Here is a 20650-nt window from a genome sequence, read left to right as displayed (position 1 = left end):
AGGAGCCCTTATAGATCCATATATTTGAATTCTTGATCCCTAGTTGGTGGAACAGTTTTGGGAAGGATTAGGAGGTGTGGCCTTGTTGGAGGAAGTGTGTCACGAGGGGTCAAAAGACCACACCATTCCCAGTTAGCTCTCTGCCTCTCTCTGCCTTATGCTCATGAATCAGATGTAAGCTCTTAGCTACCGCTCTAATGCCATGCCTGCTCGCCTGCCAGCTCTCCATCATAATGGTCATAGACTAATCCTCTGGAACCAAGAGCCCCAACAAACGTTTTCTTTTTTAAGTTACCTTGGTCACAATGTCTCTTTACATAATCAAAAAGTAACTAAAACAATATAATTTCATGTTTTAAGTCTTTGGCAGACCTGTTGTCTCATACAGAATAGAACAAGGCCCATGAGATTTTCTGTTTCTTTCACAAAATCCAAAAAAGACCTGGTTTCAGGAACCTGGGCTCTTCAATTCTATTCCATTGTTATCCATTACTATGCCAATAAATGGCTTCTCTAATGCACAAATACTATGGATACTTAATGAACATAGATCTCTCTTAATGCCATGGATCTCTGAGAAATACTCCCATGTGGACTTTCTGAGATGCACAGAAAGTAAGATTTTTCAGACCTCCTTCTGCCTTATGAGGCATCCCCTCTAGAACTCAGAGTTCAGTCAGCATTAGTAGTCCTTGGGGATTCTGTACTAATACTAAGATGTTTCCCCAGAGATTCGGGTCTAGTAAATCTTGAGATGGATGCAGGTAACCTGTATTAACAGGTGTGGTGCTCCTTACTCCTACAATGCCATGTGCCTCTATTCTGCATTTTAAGAGGTGCTCAGAAAGACTACTCATATTGCTGTTTAATTTGCCTCTCTGTGGTTAAGACAAAATTCAAAAGATGCTGAGACAGCCTTGTGGAAATGAATTATGTGCCATTAATAAGAAAAAGACACAGAAATGGTATTTTAATCTGTTGACATGGAGCAGAAAGAGCAGGGGCTTTGGAGTTAGGCAAACTTTAATTCCATCTCAATCACTAAGCAACCTTGGGGGCATAATTTAATCTCCATGAACTTCTATTCTTTATATGTGACATGGAAATAAGCCCCGAATTTTACTCTCAGTGTCAGATGAAGTATCTCAGCTAGATGCAAAGCAGAACCAAAGGTAGACATCTACTTTGTGTCTGGATAAGAAACATCTTAGAAAGTGCTGGTGCTGATTGCCATTCTACAAGGAAAAGAACAGATGAAGTGCCATTGGGGAAGCAGGATCTCTTGCGAATTCTTCCCCTACTATTTCCTTGTGGTACAAATGACCTCACCTGGGCTCCAGGGCTAAGGAGATGCCTGTGCAGGTCCATGCCAGAACAATCCAGAAGCGGCTGAAGTCAATGATGACTGACAGCTCTGGGCCAGATCTGAGGAGGCTCTGCTACCCAAAGGGTCACAGAGCCTGCTGACAGGATGCTGTGAGGATATGCTTGTTCTCATGTTCTAACTAGTCAAGGTGACCTTCATGCTTGAGTGAGTTTTAGTCTTCAAAGAGGATGGGCCAATGCAGTAGGGACCATACATATATAAAGTCAGAGAAACCTAGTGCTCTGGGCCTCCGAGTTCAGCAGGAGTACAAGGTTGGTCAATGAACTTTTATCAGCAGCCCCATAGTGAGAACATAAGTGGTTGGCTCTTATAGAGGCTGTGCTGGTCTACAAAGTCATAGTCTGTTTGGTGTTAGCCAGACTTTCCATAAGTCTAACACTGTGGGAAAAAATTCAATATTGATTCAAATAGTTGCCATGTGAAAAATAAGAACTTTATTAGTGGACTTTCTTTTTACTTCAAAATACTATTTTGTTTTTATGTGAAATTACTTGATAGGGACAAATCTGGGAGTCATGCATGTTTCCCTTCTATATTGGAGGTATTAATCTGTTGTGAGACCTGCCTGCTTGAGGCAAAGTTCAGTTGATTGAAGGCAGCTTCTTTTGTAAAATCAAAAGACTACCAAGATCCATTCTTGGGTATCTGATACCTTGTCCTAAAATTTTCTTTCCTATTTAATGTGGTTTAGCCTTCTGTGAAAATGAGAGTGTTTTCTTCCAACTGAATTAGCCATTATTGGTAATTAATACAAAGCATGTTTGCTTGTTTGCACAGAGCGTAGACCTGATAATAACAGAGAATAAGACACAGAAGCTTTTAAGACAGGGACATATTTTCTACATAGAGACCTGAAAGAGGGAGAAAGCCAGTGTAGGGTTGGACAGATTAGACAATGTGTAATGTTTTGAGCTGGTAGAAATGTTAAAAGGAAGAATGACGGACTGTGCCAGTTCTGCCAGGGGTGATTAGATTCCACATCTACTGAAGGACAATGGCCTGCATTTTATCCAGAGAGGACAGAGTCTATGGCTTTTTTTTTTTTATCTCAACTTCAAACCTTATCATTAGACCCATATCTCTCAGTCTCCAGCAAGGTAAATTCTAGACCTGCCTTTCTGGACAGGAGAGTGAAAGATGTATATGCTGTTGATAACTGGTTTGTATTCATTCAATTTAGGCTTACCTTGCCTCTAGCTGCCATTTTTTCCTGGGTTTCTGTTGTTGCACTCTGAAAGACTTATTTCTTTAACTGAGCCAGAAGATCGAGGACAGGAGGGATGCTGTCTTTTTCACTAGCATCTCCCCCACCATGCAGGATTTGACCCTGATACACGCCAGACAACTGGCAGCTACCCTGATCCTTTTCCTTCCATTAACATTTCTTTGCTAGGGACAAATCCACCGTAGGCTGTGTCCACAAACTGTAGTCTTCCCAAAGGAATCCATTTTAATTAATTACTAACTTTGTCCTTAAGTCAGGATCTAAGTAGAACCAATCAGTGCTGCTTTGATCCCAAAACAGAAGTCACAAGTGGATTATTGTCCTTTCTTCTCATTGTTTTCTTCCTTGTCCTTTCACTGTGGGTCCATTAATCACCACCTCTATCAGTTCCTCTGTCTAGTGTGCTCCTAGATGCAGCCACGTTCTTTGTCTCTTTCCCCCTGGTTCACACTTTCCTCTATACACATTGATAGATTTTATCTGGTATTTCTGTCACCACTTCATCTGTCCCATGAACTGGCCCTCCAAGGGTAATCTTTAATATGTTCAAATAGATAATGCTCTCTACCCCAAATTTCTTGAGCATTTTCTGACAAAGGGAAAGGCATGTCTCTAAATGTGTCTTTAAAAAGGCCCTCTGTGATCTGGCTTTACCGCCTCTCTTTAGGTATCATAACTTCCACAAATATGTACAGCACTCCTCCTCTGTGGCTTTGCACATGATTTTCTTTCCACTGAAATTGTTCTTTCTGAATTTGGAGAACTCTAACTCATCTTGAAAGGTCTAAAGGCAAACAATCTGGTTTAGAAAACAGTTCTTAACCTCCAAACAAAGACTTAGTAATTACTTTTTTTGACTTTGATTATGTGTGTCCAAAATGATATACATATAGTTAAATTGTATGAGAATGTGCTGTTTGATTTTATATATATATATATGCTCTGGGCTATACCCCTCCATACCACATGGATTGTATCAGTAGCTAATATAATGTCTTCTTCCCACCAAATTCTCTATCTGACCATTTATAAGTCTAAGGACCTAGGAAAATAAACTTTAAAAATCCTTCTATTCAAATGATCTTTACTTCATTAGCCTGAATTTTCATTGTTTCTTCCCGTCTTTGCTCAGTTCTCTCAGCAAGACTTTACTTACTGCCTTACTTAAATGCCAATAATCTTTTCCATCACACCTCCTTTTCCTGATCCATTGTCTTTAAGACATATTTACCCTTAAACATAATCCACAATCTACTAATGTGTTCTGTTCATTGCCTCTCTTCACTGTTTACAATTAAAATAGATAGTGCTTAATAGAAGAAGTGGTTATAAAAGGCTCAGCTGGAAACAATACAATCAGAACTTGGCATAAAATTAAAATAATACATGTAAATATTTTAAAATGCAGAATGATCATTGAAATAACAGGACTCGAGTAATTTTGTTCTCTGTATGCTTACAATTTTTCAAAATTACCAAAAAAGTCCCCATGTATTCAAAATACTTTGTTTATATTTTTTAGTGTGACATGTCTGGCACCAAAAGTGATATCTAGCATACAGCTGACTCTTGGGGAATATCTGTGGCTTGAAAGAACATCCAAGTGTGAAGAGTGAACAGTGAAAGGTTCTGGGGGATCATTTTATGAGTCAAAATTTTATAATATCAGTCAGTGGCACCTAGTTAATGGCCACCCTGAGATCAGGATATGGCTGGACACTCAGAACTACAGGTTGACTCACAACTGTTAGTAGAGGACAATAGAGCTGTCATGAAGGAATGTAGTTGCTTGAATCTAATATAGAAATAACCCTAGGGAGCCTGTAATTGATCCTGCCACAGCATACTAATGGATGGGGCAAAAGATAAGGGGAAGTGGTCCAGGCCACAGTGAAAATATGCAAGTAAGTGTTCTCTTTCCTCTCTGCTCTTCCTTGGCAACCTTCACCTCCTCTTCTCATCCCTGGAGAAGTCTGGGCTCCATTGAAGCATCAAATACTGCAAATACTTATATTTCTCTTCATGATGTTTGACAAAGGTCTGAAGATTGTTCCACTGAAATCAAGCTCAGGTTTATTGCTTGTATAACTTAATTAAGGACTGACTCAGAATATCATCCACTGGGAAGTTCTGAAAGGAAATCAAGTCTTCCTCAAGTGCAACTGGAAATCATCACCTTATGCAGTCCTAGGGTGATCAATAAAATAGTTCTGAACCACCTTCTGATTGATGCAGGGTTGTTTGATTGCAGAGTTCGTCTTCCAACTTAAGTTGGAGTTTGGAGTCCAATTTTAGTAGAATTCCCTAAAATCTACCTGTTCCTTTCTAATTATGCCAAATGAAGTTCTTAAGGAACAATATAGAGAAGTCCATACCTTCCAAGCCTTGGTCACTTAGGAGGAATCAGACATTGACTGGAAGAAGAAGAATGGCAGGGCTCTTTATTTCAACATACTTTGATTCAGGGGATGGGAGAGGTATTTGGCCCAGTGATGAGCACACCCATAGGATCAGAGGGTCATTGGACTTTACCACTAATGATCACAGGAGCAAACTCCCTAATTCTGAAAGGGGGAACTTTCTGTCCCAATAATAAGGTAATGGCGTTGCCATGGTTATGGTAGCAATAGGTGTAATGCTTTCTGTTTCCTGTAATCTCAGAAGCATAAAGAGGGGCCCAGAAAGTCTCAGTCACCCTATTAAAGCAGTCCAGGTGTGCTTAGGACATGGCAAAACATCAAAGGCTTACAGTTGGAGCATAGATGCTACTGCAGACTCAGATGTCAAATCTCTGTGAAAATACTCATGGTCCTTGGCTGTGCTGGTGGATACTAAATGGGTCTTGAATCCTAGTAGTCAGCACCTTCACATATAGACTAGATTGTCCACTTTCGACCTCATCCAAGAAAAACCATCTTAATACTGCTTTGGTCTGAAGAACCTTCCCACTCTGCCACAACAAGATAACATAAATCATACCCTGGTATGATTGGAAAAGAAATAGATGAGAAGGCAAAATCTGGATTTTTTTTCTTGAAAGAATTATACTCCATACGTCTTTGTGAGAAAATAAATCATAGGAAGATAAAGCAGATGCCTTCCTATGCATCAGTGCATGCTAAGAATGAACCCTTCTGCCCTCTCTGCACACCTCTGACGCTTCAGTGCAATGAACATGTGAACATACCCTAGGGTTTCAGAGCGTCCTAATGCAGGAAATTTATGCACTGAGAATTGATGTCAGACACTTAGGCAAAAATTAACTCACCTGACTCAAAGCTATGAGCAAGGAAGGCAGACAGTTTACAGAGGCAGATAGGAATGGCCAGGGTGTGGTAATGGGGTGTGAAGACTGCTTACCTCTCAAGTCTCTTAGTCTGTAAGGCTTGAGAAAGCAAGTCATTATTTTTAGAGACAAAAACATAGTATTATCTGCATCAATTCTACTCTGGAACACAGATGGAGATGTTATATTTGGAAAAGAGATTAGGCTTCAACATTCAGCCCCAAAGAAACACACACACACACACACACACACACACACACACACACACACACACATTTATCCTTCTATTATATCAAACAGATGAGGTTAAAATGTATACCTCCTGGGGCTAAGGATGTGAGACCGAGTGTTTTTGTTTTTCATCACTAATGTATATTTGCTATTCCCTTCAGGTCAAGCTAGCTGCTCATTCTCACTTCAGTACCCAATACCCAATAGAAGTCCATCTCAGGTCAATGTTACAATTTGCTATATACAATTTAGTGAGTTAGGATTAGAACTCCAAACAGCAATTAGGAATCCTAGTCAAACTTGGGGGCAGGGAGGTATCATGGGTAGCAACAGGGAAACAAATACATGATGATTAAAATCTTAGGGGACAGGAGAATAAGACTTAATGAGGCACACTTGCTTTGCAAGAATGAAAAGGTTTAGCACAGGTGGGGGGGCATCTTGGAGCACCATTACCAATACACCTACAATCATATATCCTATTTTTCATGTATGCACCACTAAGAAGTAAGCACAAAGCTGATATCAGAAAGACGCCTAAGTCCACCGAAGAAGAAGAAATATAGTAGGAAGAACCTCTGGAAGCAAGAACATACCATGAAGAGAAATAACTGCTTCTTATGGTCTGGGATGATTTTGAGAAAAAAAAAAAAGAAAAAAAAAACAGGAGAATAAAGTGAGGTAAGTAACTATGACAGTTTCCTCACTCCTCTACAATAAATCTAAAAAGAGGGTTGGTGATGTGTGATAAACATCTAAACAGCTTTTCAGGGCAAATGCTAAGCCTGCATCTACTCAGATCTTGGACAATGACCTTTGCAGTGTAAGGCTATACAACCTATATACAACTTGAAATGCCTCTGCACAGTATCTAACATGTTACAAGAACCACAGAGCTGAGGTAGCACAGGTAGTTATTTGATTCATGATCCTGGGGAAAAATTCATACCTTACAGTGCAGGTCTAGAATACAGGAAACACAGAGTCCACTGTATCTTCAATAGGGAGGTAGTATTCCCAGCAGTGGCAGAGCTGAGAACTGTCAGACTGGGATGAAGACTCCTGTGATAATGTAGAGACTGGAAGACTAAGGTCTAGGTCGAAGATTATAATGATGAATGGCAGGAGAAAGTCAGGAAAGAACAATAGCATCACACATAAGAAGCAGCTCTGACAAGAAGCATTTCAGCAGGGCTTAGCCTGGATCCATCTAACTAAATGTGTGTGAGCCTGAGACGTCACTCTCTAAATGGATGCCAAAATGAGATATTAACGTACCTCTTCCAAATAAACTAGGTTACTATTAGACCAGTGAAAGAAAAGAAAGAGGAAATATCCTTAGGAAGTTGAGTTGGTGCCTATAAGGACCACTGATTTATAACAGTAGACTCAATTTACTGGGTTATATCAAACACACACACACACACACACACACACACACACACACACCTTTCCTGAGATGCAGCTGGTTTATGTGGAAGAGCGGATAAGCTGTAGAAACATTTTTTAATTGACCATCTCTTTTAGAAAAGTGTATCTAAATGAAACAGGATGACATTTTTTTATAACTAGCATGCTGTACAGTAAATTAATAAGGAAATCGTGTCCAAAGGCCAATTAACAAGAAAACTCTTTTATTGATATAAAAGCAAAACAAAATTTTCATGAATTCCTAATATGTTTTATTCTATCTATTGGATATACTCAAGTTCAAAAATCACTTTTTCTGTTGATGACATCACTGTCGTTAACCACTCTGTAGCAGCAATCCTGTGGGACCACGAGTCTCAATAAAATATCCTGCCTTGAATGGGTAAAACAGCCCAAATAATGCACTGTCTCTCAAGTAAAGCTAAGTAAGTTCTTATTCTCCACCAAGCATCCCAATACCTCACCAATTGTACCATCGGGTTGGTGGCATTGATAAGCACTGATGTCATGCCATCACATCTGCTCCCCAAAAGTTATCAAATAAGAAAAAAAAAAAAACCAGGATCAGATTTATATTCAGCCCAGTGATTAAATACCTTCTATGCAGAGGGGGCAATTTATTCTTACATGAACATCTGTGAACCATACCACAACTTCCAAACATGAATGAAAAGTGGCTTTTCAGATCCAGACCCAAAGCCTAGACAACCCTGGGAGTGGACTTTAGAAGCCATTTTAAAGTTTCTGGTTCCAGTTTAGCCCATAACTCTCAGATAATATCAGTTAGTCATCTCTCATAAATTATCCATAAAAAGCACTTAAAACCTATGCCTATGCATTGGAAAAAGACATTTTAGTCATTATCTAATCAATTCAATGGTTATAGATAGGGAAGATTAAAAAGTCGAATGCCCAGTAATTTTTAAAGCTAAATTGTCCATATTTTCCAAAAAGCTACTTGACAAACTAACTAAATAAAAGTTATATTTTCATTTTACCTTTAACTATGCAGGTATATGTTGTATTTTATACAACATATAAGTTGTAAGTGAAAAGGAAAAAATCAGATTGCAATCCATGATTGTGGTCTAGATGGTTCCAATGCTCTTGTAGATAGATTTTTGATCCATCCAAATAGCTGGACCACGTAGCGATGGTCATGACTTCATTATCATTGCTACATTTGAGTCACTAATATAGGAAAGGAAGCTTATCTAATAACCAATTCCCCAAGCCAAGGAAGACTCTCCCCTTTCACTAAATAAAGAGAAAGCCATTCCAATTTGACCTCAGAGAACCATGTGCATGCATACGCCTTACTCCCCGGATCCTCTCTGGATCAGAGGATGCAACAACTATTTGGTTTCAGTCTCATACTTAGAATGACAGAAAAGAGAATACAAAAAGTCCATTGTAAATTTGTACAAAATGTATGCATATATAAATACATATCTATGGGTGTATATAAATTCTAAAGATTATATTCATCTTCATCTTTAAGAGTCAGAGTCCCATACAGTTGACATATTGGCATTCTTTCTCTATTTTTCTCATTTTTAAAATAGTAAGAATCAAGCATGCTACCTTATTAATACTGAATAGCAAGTGCAGGAGCTGAGCTGTAGCTATAGAGGGTTGGAGCAATTCGTTTGACGGGACATTAGTAAACAAAATCCTTAGAGTAAATTTAGCTATTTTCATATTGCCTTTTGTCTCATAAAAATGAAAACTTGAATGTCATATGGGTCAGTTGAGCTCTCTAAGTAGCAATCTAAGCAGACTCTATAGAAATTTGCATTATCGTGTTTATTACAATAATTTGGTGTGGGATCTGGCCTACTATAATTTCATGTAATTATCATTCTAGCTCAGAGAAATCTTGTGTGATACCACCAGGTTCACAGCATATTAAACTCAGAATGAAATATGATTGACAAGCTGCATCATCTTTACATAGAACACTATTAAAATATTAAACCCTAATCAATTGATGGAAAAAGGCGTAGACACTTAAAGGTGCACAATGATAGCACATTACAGATGTGTGCTTATGGTTAGAGGTATCAAGATTTTTTTTAATACACATAATTAGTTTATTTCTTGTTCCCTCTATTTCTTTTGGGAAAAAAAAATCTATGTAGGACATTGCCCCCTAGGGTGCACAGGCTGCTTCTTAGAAGGGGATTATTATTGCATGCCTTGAATGCACTGTGATTCATAAGGCAAGAACACATGAGTCGCTTCAGCACCAAGGAAGTGGAATCAGCATCTAGCGCTGCTCAAAACAGAATATCTTATTGCTTTAATAAAATGGGAAATTATTTACTGTAAAAAGAGTGCACCAACTAATGGGAAAAAGTAATATCTATGCATTTATGTAGAGTTCATTGAGATGATGAACCTTCCTTCTGGGTTCTTGATCCTATGCAGATTGCACATTCTAAACCCTTTCTGTAAGAAGGTAGTAAGAGCTACAATTGGACGAGGGCAAGTTAAAGAGATTAATGGGCATTCTCCTTCACAGTGCCTTAGCCATTCTATTGTACAGTGAAGAGCTCTGATATACTAACAGCTTCCTTGGTGGCCCGAGGGAGTGAATGCACTCTGACCTGTTACTAGGAAGTGACTAAGGCACTGGAGAGAATCTGGTTCATTGCTTAATATATTGTATCCAAAGATTATACCTGGTCTTCCTAATTATACAACATGGCATGCTTAAACGATGGTCTTCTGTGCTTCATAAAGGACTTGGATGATATCTATGGGTGACTTAATCAACCTTATTAAATTATGTTACAAAGATACACACTGAGCTTGGAAAATTTTATATATAACTAAAACATTAGAGGCAATCGTTTCTTAGCATAATAAGCACATACAACTTGAAACAAGACAGAGCGTAGAGGGAAGCTGGTGGCTTGGGAGAGGGGTGTGTGCAGGGGCCCCACTGCCCTACACCAAGCAGCAGAGTCTAACATGGAGGGACTTATCTGACATTTAAAGAGAGGACAAAGATTTATCTTCTCTCAGGCTTTCCTTTTTCCTTAACATTTTCTATGTGTTCAGGGAAGTTAATTAGGCCAGACTTGGGAAGAAAAAAGGTCTCCCTTTGCTGTGTATCAGATGCAGGCATGGGGTCATAACTAAACAAGCTGTAAACAGTTTTATCCTGTAAGCATTTACAGATTTAACTTGGAAATTGTCATGTCCTGTCATCCAAATTGCCCAACATCTCCACCAGTCTTTCCCCCAAACACATACAGTACAAGCACACACAGCACTGCCTCCGGGTGGCAACTGCATGCAGAGAACCACAGGCACTGTTTAAATATTAACCATGTTTTTAATAGATGGCATTACAGCACATCCATTATTTGTTTTTTCTGTTGTGGTTGTTTCTGTTATTCACAAAAGGGGAAAACATGGGTGTCATCATTTTATAATAGTCTACTACAGAGTAAAATACAAAAAAACTCTTCCAGAAACAGCAGAAGCCAGGCCTACACCCCTGACTTCTTCAGCCAGTGGCAACCGTTATATCAACAGCTGGAAAGTCAGAACAAGAATATACAGTTTTGAGGATATATCACAGAACTATAGTTTGCTTCTGTATTTGGTACCAATATAATATGTATATAACAAAGGTGCACTTATTCTAAAAATAAAACAAAAACATACTGGTTGGTTAGATACTGCATTTTCAGAACTGCATATTACCTAATACTTTTTTTTTTTACATAAAGGTAACTTATGCAATATATAATGATGAGTAAAACAATAGCACACACTAATCCAATTATAGAAAAAAAGAAGAAAGAACCCAATCAAAACCAAGACAATCACTTTCCAAAACAGCTCCTTCTTTGGTCTGCACAACCAGAGGAAGTAACCATGAAGGCGAGACATATTCAGCACCAGACCTGGCTGGACAGCTCCCGATTTCTCTGAGGCTAGACAAAGCCAAAAAAAAAAAAAAAAAAAAAAAAAAAAACAATCCCCAAACCAAAAACTAAACCAAACCAAAATGATCACCAGTCAAGTGTGCAAGTGGGCCTTAATGGTAGCAAAAGCAGACAGTATGTTTTTTTTGTTTTCTGCGCTCGGCCAGCGAGAGATATTTCTAAAAGTAAACTCTAATTGTGCCCAGGAGAAACCAAAAAGTATGATGATGACTGACTAGAGAGGGGTTACCTGTCCTAAACGTCTTTCTGGGGCATTCTATGTGGTCTCTGGTGCTTAATGTAGATGTTCCCTTTATAGTATACTATTGCCTGAGCCCAGCTGAAGGTGGGGAGGGGGAGGGGAGACAAGCTAAAGGAAAAGTGAAAAAGCCCGTGAGGGAGGGGCAGAAAGGCGACTAAACCTTCACTTGACAGCTATATACAACATCACCGGCCCCCTCCCATCCCTTTGCTTCGGTGTCAGTGTCTTATATATTTGGTAGCTTGTGCGGTTTGGTTTCTCCTCCTTATTGAGGGGGGCACGGGGTGGGGAGGGAAGATGCAGCCTTCATTGACAATGAGAAATTATGTGATTTGTCATGCGCTTGGACTGTGTTATTAGTAGTATAATAATTACTATAAATACCAGTAAAGTATTATCAGCGTTATTTCTTCCTCTGAGACTTTCCTCGCCCAATATTTACAAATACCGCACAGTGCCTCGGCGGAGGAGAGACAGTGAAAGGGTGGCCAGGTAAGGAAAGAGGGCAGAGAAAACAGGGGCCAAAGGAGAACAGAAAAGGAAGAAAAGGAGAAACAAAAGCGAGGACGGTAAAGATTCTGGAAATGGGGAAGGGGTCAGGAGAGGAGCTGCACAATCAGGACAGTACCACCGTTTGCAAAAGGCCCTCGCCAGGTGTGTCCAAGCAGGAGGAAGCTGCGTGTGCTCCGTGTGGATTGGGGGCTGGCAGTGGAGGCGGAGGCGCACAGGGACCCTGGCACAGGAGACCAGGGGATGAGGAGGAGGAAGTAGCATTGGAGGGGGTGCAGAAGGCGGAGTCCCGGGGCTGCCTCTCCAACCGGGTTTCTTTTCCATGGGTTGGGGCTTGGACACCTGCCCGAGGCAGCCCCCCACCACCGTGGCTCCCGCTGCAATGATCTCTCTCGTATTCTTCCTGAGCCCTCTGCATCTTCCGCTTCTTCATCCTGCGCTTGTGGATGTGGAAAGTGGAGAGGGACAGGACGATGAGACAGAAGATGAGAGTGACCAGGACAATCAGCACCAGCGTGGATGAAAAAGACTGGAAGAGCTGCTGTCCCACCTGCGTGATGCAAGTGCCACCACCTGCGCCTGAGCTGCGGATACCTGCGCTGCCGCCTCCACTGGCGTTGTGGGAAGCAAAGGTCCGGTTCAAGAGACAAGGCGGCAGGGCCAGCCTCAGCTCTTTCGGCGCCCTGGCACTCATCGGCGCTGGGCTGAGAGGGGCCAGGCCCACCAGGCTTCCTCTGTTGGACACACGGTCCCCACCAGCCAAGACGAGGACAGGAGCCCACGCCACCCCAACTGCTCTCTAGCGCTGGAGGGAGTGAGCGCTCCAGCCAAAGACTGAGGGAGCAACTACCCAGGAGCAAGCGGGCAAGCGGGCCAGAGCTAGTGGCCCCAGGGAGACTGTCTCCTTTCTTCTTTGATCTTGTTTCCTTCCCCCAGGCACGGTGCTGCAAAGAAAACAGGATTAGTTAGGGTCCCGGCCACTGCCAAGGGGGAGTGCAGAAAGAGGGATCTGAAGCCACTGCCAAGCGGCCCTCAAATGGACTCTGTCATCTCCACAACCCACCGACCCAGCCCTACCGCTCCTGACAGCGCAGAAGAGCCGCTGCCAGATGCTCTGCTGGCTCCGATGGGGTCTGGCGTCCGTACCGCACCGCGGAGATACTGGTTACTCAGCAGAGAAGGCAGCTGCCCTGCCCCCTGCACAACTTTCTAATTGCCACCAACAGCGGCCGCCACCGCCGCTTTCTCTTTCTACTTCCCAGAAAGCCAACTGCCCTCTTCCCTATGTCCTGTGGACCTCCTCTCAGGATCCACTCTAGACAGCACGCACTCCAAGCAGGCTCCCTGTACACAGTCCTCCTTCCCCATCCCTCCCTCACCAAACACTTCCAGCCTGGACCTTCAGACCCTCAAGGTCCCTGTCCCAGGGGGATGCATCCCACTGCCTCTGTCCCTGGCCACAGCTGACCCGCTGGATCTGGCACACAGGATCATGCTCGACCTTTCTTCAGCCTTCTTTCCTTGCTGCCTTCCTCCCCGTTTCTCCCTATCAAAAGCAGCTGAAATACCCTTCTCAGCGGAGGCACATCCTCCGAGACGCCCCCCACCCCCATCTCCCCGAGCCTCCCACTTGCCAGTATCCTAAATCCTTTTTCTTTCTTCCAGAGCAGGAATTGGAAGGGGAAGGGTTCCCGCTTGCAAAGTTTGGGGAACCGACCTTGTCTCCAGCCTTCCCCCCGACCCTGGACCCAGGGCCCAGAGGCTGTGGCAGAGGACCAAGCCGGAGGACCCGCGCAGCAGACAGCACAGCTCCCTTGCCTCTCCCCAAAGGCAGGTGCAAACTGTTGCACTGCGGAGCAGCAAAGCAAAGCGCTAGCCTCCACCAGGGAAGGGGCGGGGGCCGAAGCTCTGTCCAGAGCTGCCTGCGCAGGCCGCGGGAGTGGTCTTACCCGCCCTCATCCTGCCACTGGGGCCCTTGGCCATGGAAGCCTTCATCCCGACCACTGTCTCTTACCTGGAAGGACCAGCCAGTTGCAGAGAAGGAGCCTCCGCCTTGGCTGCAGTGGCGGCTGCAGAAGGCACGGAGCGCTGGGACCAGAGACAGAGCCGCTCTGCTGCTGCCGCCCTCACCGTCGCCGCCGCCGCCGCCGCTGCCGCCGCTGCCTTTGCTGCTGCTGCTGCTACTGGGAGCTCAGCTCTTAGCCTATTGCCAGAGAGGCCGGTGACGTCAGGCAGCCACCGCCAGGGCTCCAAGCCACCCCTCAGGCCCCCGCCCACCCTCATAACCAACACCTTGTCCTGGCAGAACAGCCTAGCCAACACCATTCCCAGTTTCCTGCTGTTCCCCAGCTTTGGGGCTGGGAGGAGCAAACCCACCCCTATCCCCACCTCCACCCTGCCAGCAACCCACCTTCACCACAAGCACTCCTTTGCCTTAGGAAGACGCAGGCTTCAGTTCTTCCATTGCTCTATGCTTAAACCTCAACCGTCTCCAAGTACAGTTTTGCTCCTGGAAAACCTTCTCCCTGGGGGGTACACTTTTTTCTTGTTGACTGATCAGATTCCCTGCTACCCCCAATCCTATTTTTTCTGCCTCTGGTTCTAAGCATAAACTGCTTATTCTAGGGAGATGGCAAGGACATTTGTCAACACAATGTGACAGAATCAGAAACAGGAACCTAAATATGCATCAAAGACTGCATCTCTCCGTCAGTCACCAAAGTATGTCATCCCATCTGATTTTTTATTTCTTCTCCCACACGCTCATCTCCAGGCCCAGGATCCATTCGGTGTATTGAACACCCTTTCTCTTTTGAGGATCCCACATTCTGGAGACACAACGCATACACAGGCTTGAAGGGTGGGAAGGGGAAATTACAAAGAGGAGTGCAGAAACTAATGACCCGTAAAAATGCTCAGCATTGTGTACACTGCTCAGAACACGTCCCTTTGTTGATTCTAATTTTTGTCAAAGTGCTTGATTCTTGGTACATTAGCTTTTTCAGTTAAATGCATACATCCCCTAAAAAGGCTCTTAGCAGCCTGCAAAAATCTTGTTAGAGACCAGTGAACGACTTGTTTGAGATCCTTGCAGAAACAGGACTAGTGTATTCTACTATAGTAGCCATCTTCACAATAGAGTATGCTTTACTTTATGTGAGTTATTGGAAAGGCTGGTTTGGAACATTAACTAAACACAGCATGGTCTTTAGGGCACTCAGATAACTTATTAAAAGTGTGTTTCTTTTTTCTCTACTGTCTTGTTTACCTCCTGTCTTTGAGTCTGGAAAGGGTGCAACATTTACTCACTGAGTTGGACAGTAGGGAAGTGTGTGTTCCTGCCTCCTCTTCGAACTCTGTGTGCATCATGGAGGAAAGCTAATGGGAATACTGGATGCCACTTACCCACTCCAGTCAGTTACAGTTGTGAAGTGAGGTCTGATATGAAAAGAAAAAAGATTTCTCCTTCTGGCCCTATGTTCCCATCTAGCCCTACTCCAAATTCTCATTTTCCTCCTTCTGCTCACGCCATGAATGGATGACGATACACCATATCCTTCCCCCACCCCAACTCTGTTTTCATTTATTTGAGCACACACCATCTGGGATCTGGGGAGCAGCACAGTGTTAAAGCACTTGTGTAATAGGCCAAAGGCCTTGGGTTCTATTCACAGCACTACAAAGAGAAGGAAAGTATCAGCTCTATCTTCATAATGGTGTCAATAAGAAAAGGGATTCCATTTAAGCTAACGGTTCAGTGCAGGCTGAACAATGCACAGTTACTTCAGACCACAGATTGATGTCCTTTGACTGCCAAAGTCACACAGTAAATGATGGCCAATGGCCTAGATATTTGCATAAACACTCCTTCTCAGAAGTAGGGGGACGGATGCCTGTCCCCTGCACATCTAGTGATTCTGGGTTCACTGGCCTTGGAGAGTGGTGAGTCTTTACTTGCTTGCTTCACTGTGACCCCTGAGACTTCACTATGGATACCTGACAGGCAGTGGCCCATTTGTGGACAGTCTCAGCAGACTCTCGTCAGCATGCTGTAAAGCAAATCCAGTTTTGGATACTCCAGAAAGAGATCTGGCTATTTAGGAAAACTCTTTAGCAGGGGAGAAAAAGTTGTCTTACTCTTTATACTGAATTAACCCTTTATGGTCTGTTTTCTAGATTTGGGGAAGTTATTGAGTGTTTCCAGAGGAAATGTATCACTACAATGTCTGGTGTTGGGGTTATATCAGTACTGGGATTCTTTTTACAGGTCATAAATTCAGATTTTGTCATGGGATTTCCAGTATTCTTACTCTTTTGTTACAAATGAGACCATCTGCTATGCTAGGCATGCTTAAGGTGTCTGTGCCATTTCACACAACCTGTGAACGATGACAAAGTCTCACCCTAGATAGCTTACATCATACTACAGCTCAGTGTGACTTGGGAGACAGTGGTATTTAACTGCGAATGATTTAGGTAAATTAAAGACATACATTTTAAAGCCAAAATCCCAATAAGTTTTTCTACATTTCCTCTTCTGTTCTGTAAACACATGAATTTTGTGCTTAAACCAAATGATATAAAGCGGGGTGGTATGATTCGACCCCAAGTAATAGTGGTGGTGGGGAGTATGCTATAGGTTACGGGATCTTGACCTCTCTGGGTGGCTGTACAGTTTTGCTGCGTGTGGTTCCACTCAATACTTCCATACAATAGCTGCCAGTGGTTTAGTTAATACTCCTTAAGACTGGAAAACCAAAGAGCTTCTGAGGTTTCCAGACTCTTCTCTCAATGGGAAAGTCAGAAGTATTGCATAACAAGCTTAATCAGGGATTTCTCTCTAGCTTAGAAAGAAGGACCACACAGGCACCTGCACATCCATCAAAGAGTCTCAGGGTGGGTAATAACAATTACTATATTTACTATTGTACTTGTAAAACAGTAAGAGTCAGGCTGTGTTAAGCTTCATATATTAACATTTATCCTTACTACAACCCTACACAGCTATTGTTACCAGAATAAAATCTGTTTATTTATTTATTTACTGTTCATTTAGTCAACAAAAGTGTCTGAAGGGCTGGGGATATAACTCACAGTACTTTCTTGGCATGCTTTTCGTCTTTGATTTGCTCCCCAGCACTATATAAAACTAAGTGTGGGTTTGCCTATAATCCTAGTGCTTAGGTGGTAGGACCAGAAGGTCAAGGTCCCCCCAGCCACTTAAGGAGTATAAGACCAGCTACAGAATACCCTGTCTCAAAAATAAATAAAATATTTGCTAGAGGGTCAAGGACATCCCAAGGTAACCTAAGGAATTAACTAGCCTGGGCCCATGGGGTCTCACAGAGACTGAGCCACCAACCAGGGAGAATGTATGAGATTGACCAGGGCCTGCTATATATTTTTTGCAACTTGGTCTTCATGTGGGACTCCTAGCAGCAGGAACAGGAGCCTTCTCTGACTCTCTTTTGCTTACTTTTGGAACCTTTGAAAAGGTTCCAGGGAAAAACCTTACCAGCTCCTGAGAAATAGCAGCGGAGGTTGACCTGTGCATCACCCCCTTTCTCTTTGCTCCATAGACACATATGCATGTGGATGTACACACTTACATAAATATGTACACACATGAATGTACACACACTTGTGAATGTATACACATACCTGTACTCTCCTGCACATACATACATTTGTACACAAATACTCATGTAATACAGGAAGGAAATATATTTTGAATTAATTGACTTTGACCTAAAGTCATAGGTTTTTGTGCATTTTTAAGTTACAGAAACCACTTGGTTCAAATTTTCACCCAGTAAGCTGTTTGACACTCCTGAGGAATCTAATTCATGTCTGAGACCTTCTAAGTGTATTAACCAAGAGGCAGATTCTTCAAAAGTAATTCACAAAGCATGTTTTCTTATGTGCTCTCTGAACAAAGTTTGGAACATAGCAGACCTCTTTGCATATTTTAAGTTGCCATGTGAAACCCTTATGCATACATGTCGTAGTTGCAAAGGGCGTGGTTTCTGACACATTCCATATCCTATATGGCACTATTTTACCAGTTGGAGCAATACATGAAACTCATTCACCTTGTAGACTGTCTCTAATACTGCCAGGAAAATCCATTTCAAATTATCAATAGAAGCAGTCTAGCTAAGGATGCTATTTTTCAAGAAAAAAATAAGGGTTCATTTTTCCATTTAAATGAACCATAATATTTTCATCTTAGTGACAAACTACCTTTCATTTTCAAAATAAATTAATGTATAGACAGATAAGGCATATATAGCCTTAAAATGAGTTTGTCCCCTACATGATATAAAGTCCTTCAAGAACTTGTTAAACAGATTTTTACATTCAACAAATACCTACTGTGTCACTGCTGTGTGGCACAAATTATGCTATAAGGGACCATAGGGAAGTCTCTAAAATCAAGTATTTACATCCTAGTCACACACATACTTATAATCTGTTTATCTGTCCAAATACAAAGAATTTCTTCATTCCTTGAGTTTTCTATTAAATTTCCCAAATATCACTTATATCAAAGAATAGAAAATATCAACTAAGCTAATGGAGGCAGATGGTAAAAATAGATGGACTGACAGATGTCAAATAATTGATAAAATCTTTGTGACCAACAGTGTTTTGATTATGAGGGCTCTGGATTGTGATTAGAAACTCAGTAGCATATGTTTCTTTCAAGTGCTGTGGACTGTGGATCTGCTACTCATGAGATTGAAAACTGGAAATACTTTTACCATGCACAAAAAGATATGCCCAGACCAAGTGTTATTGAAATTTAGAACCAGATAAATTTTTTGGTTGTAAAAGGCTGTCTTGTGCACTGTAGGGTATTATAATAAGCAGACTTCTAAAGATGGTTCCCCAAGGTTAAATCCAATGGTTACTCAGGAAAAAACCCAATCTAGATACTGCTGTGAGAAAATTCCTGTAGGTATAATTAAATGACTAAATATTTAACTGCAAGTAAAAAAATAATTCAGATAGGGCAAATCCAATCATATAAGCTCTTGCAAAGAAGGGATTTGTCCCTTACTAGCAACACAAGAGTAAGTCAGTGATTCAAAGCATGTGGATATTTAATGTTTCACTTTTGATTTACAAACCGTAGAGAGCCAGAAGCAAGCTCATATGGGTATGGCTTACGTGAGGGCAATGCATGTGGGTGACAGCCATAAAGAAGTGGGGACTTATAACATCTTCAAAAAACTGAATTCTGTTCTGCCTACAACCTGAAAAGCATGAGGTAGATCCTTCCCCAGAGTCTCCAGGTGAGAGCCCAGTCTGGCTGACGCCTGGATTTTGGGCTTCTGTGGCGTGAGACCCTAAGCAGAAGGCGTAATATAGATTGACTTCCACCATTCTGTCTGACTCCAGATTGAGAGAACCAAGAAGTAACGAGTAGGCATTGGTCTTGCTGTTAAGTCAGATAATTGCTTAGACAGCAGGAGGAAGCTGATGCAGTTACCCCACTGATCCTTTAGTTACCCACTAAATCCTTCTCTCTGGTGTGACAGCCTAAGATATGTCTAGCCATTGCTAAATGTTAATGGAAGGGAGCACAAAGTCACCCCTGGTTGAAAGCCACTAGTCTAGACATACATTTTGCCCCTATAGAGTTGCTATAGTTGTCTAATGCAAGAAATTGGTATCTCAAGATCTACCCATATTCCATTAAGATTTTATTTACTGTTTTCAATAAGTTGAGTTTAACTAAGATAGACTCTAATGTGGAACTAGAAAGAAATATGCACAAAAAAGTCCATCTGGAACAAAAAGGGAAAAAAAGTTAAGTCCAGAAATCAATCAAGAAGGTTTGGAGAACAAATAATTCTAACATAAATTATTTACAGCTATTAAAAATGAAAGTTTATGCTAAAAGGGGAGAAGTGAGCTTCCAAGGTTTGAATGTAGCTGTAGACCTAGTACATTCCCTGCTCTTTTTAAATATGGGGCTGGTGATTGAAGTCAGAACCTGTGCATGCTACATGTGCTCTTTAATACCAGGCTATAGTCTTATAACATGTAAAATATTTTCTGATTATGAAAGAGCATAGCAAAAGAGAAACACTTGCTTTGGGTCACAGATATTGTGGTTGTTGTAGGATGAACTACTGACAAACGCAGTCTCTACATTGTAGGCAGTCGTGAGAATTCCTTCTGCTGAGTTTTATATACAGTAAATATCCCTGCATTTAGAAACAAGAAGTAAATCCCAATGGCCCCCCTGTTAACAATGTCATCAAGTAGAGCTCAGTATTACTGTACCTCCAGCCAATGACATCATAGAACTAATTTATCAGCTATTGGATGAAAAGTGGATGATTTGGGGGGTAATTTTTATCTCAAA

At 41.8% G+C, this 20650-nt stretch overlaps 1 protein-coding gene across 1 annotated transcript; it reads right to left on the bottom strand.

Annotated features, from left to right (window-relative positions):
- Positions 1-12379: 12379 nt before the first annotated feature.
- On the bottom strand, positions 12380-12967 carry C7H11orf87 (chromosome 7 C11orf87 homolog). The gene has a single exon (XM_052189575.1). It carries the CDS (start codon positions 12965-12967, stop codon positions 12380-12382), a length of 588 nt encoding a protein of 195 aa, XP_052045535.1.
- Positions 12968-20650: the final 7683 nt, after the last annotated feature.

The sequence above is a fragment of the Apodemus sylvaticus genome, chromosome 7, assembly GCF_947179515.1.
Source record: "Apodemus sylvaticus chromosome 7, mApoSyl1.1, whole genome shotgun sequence".
NCBI classification, from domain to species: Eukaryota; Metazoa; Chordata; class Mammalia; order Rodentia; family Muridae; genus Apodemus; species Apodemus sylvaticus.
Note: the sequence above shows the minus strand (reverse complement) of the source record. Positions and strands in the feature narration are given on the sequence as shown.

Coding starts and splice junctions, on each gene's coding strand:
- C7H11orf87 (XM_052189575.1), bottom strand. CDS start 12,967: ATGAGTGCCAGGGCGCCGAAAGAGCTGAGGCTGGCCCTGCCGCCTTGT.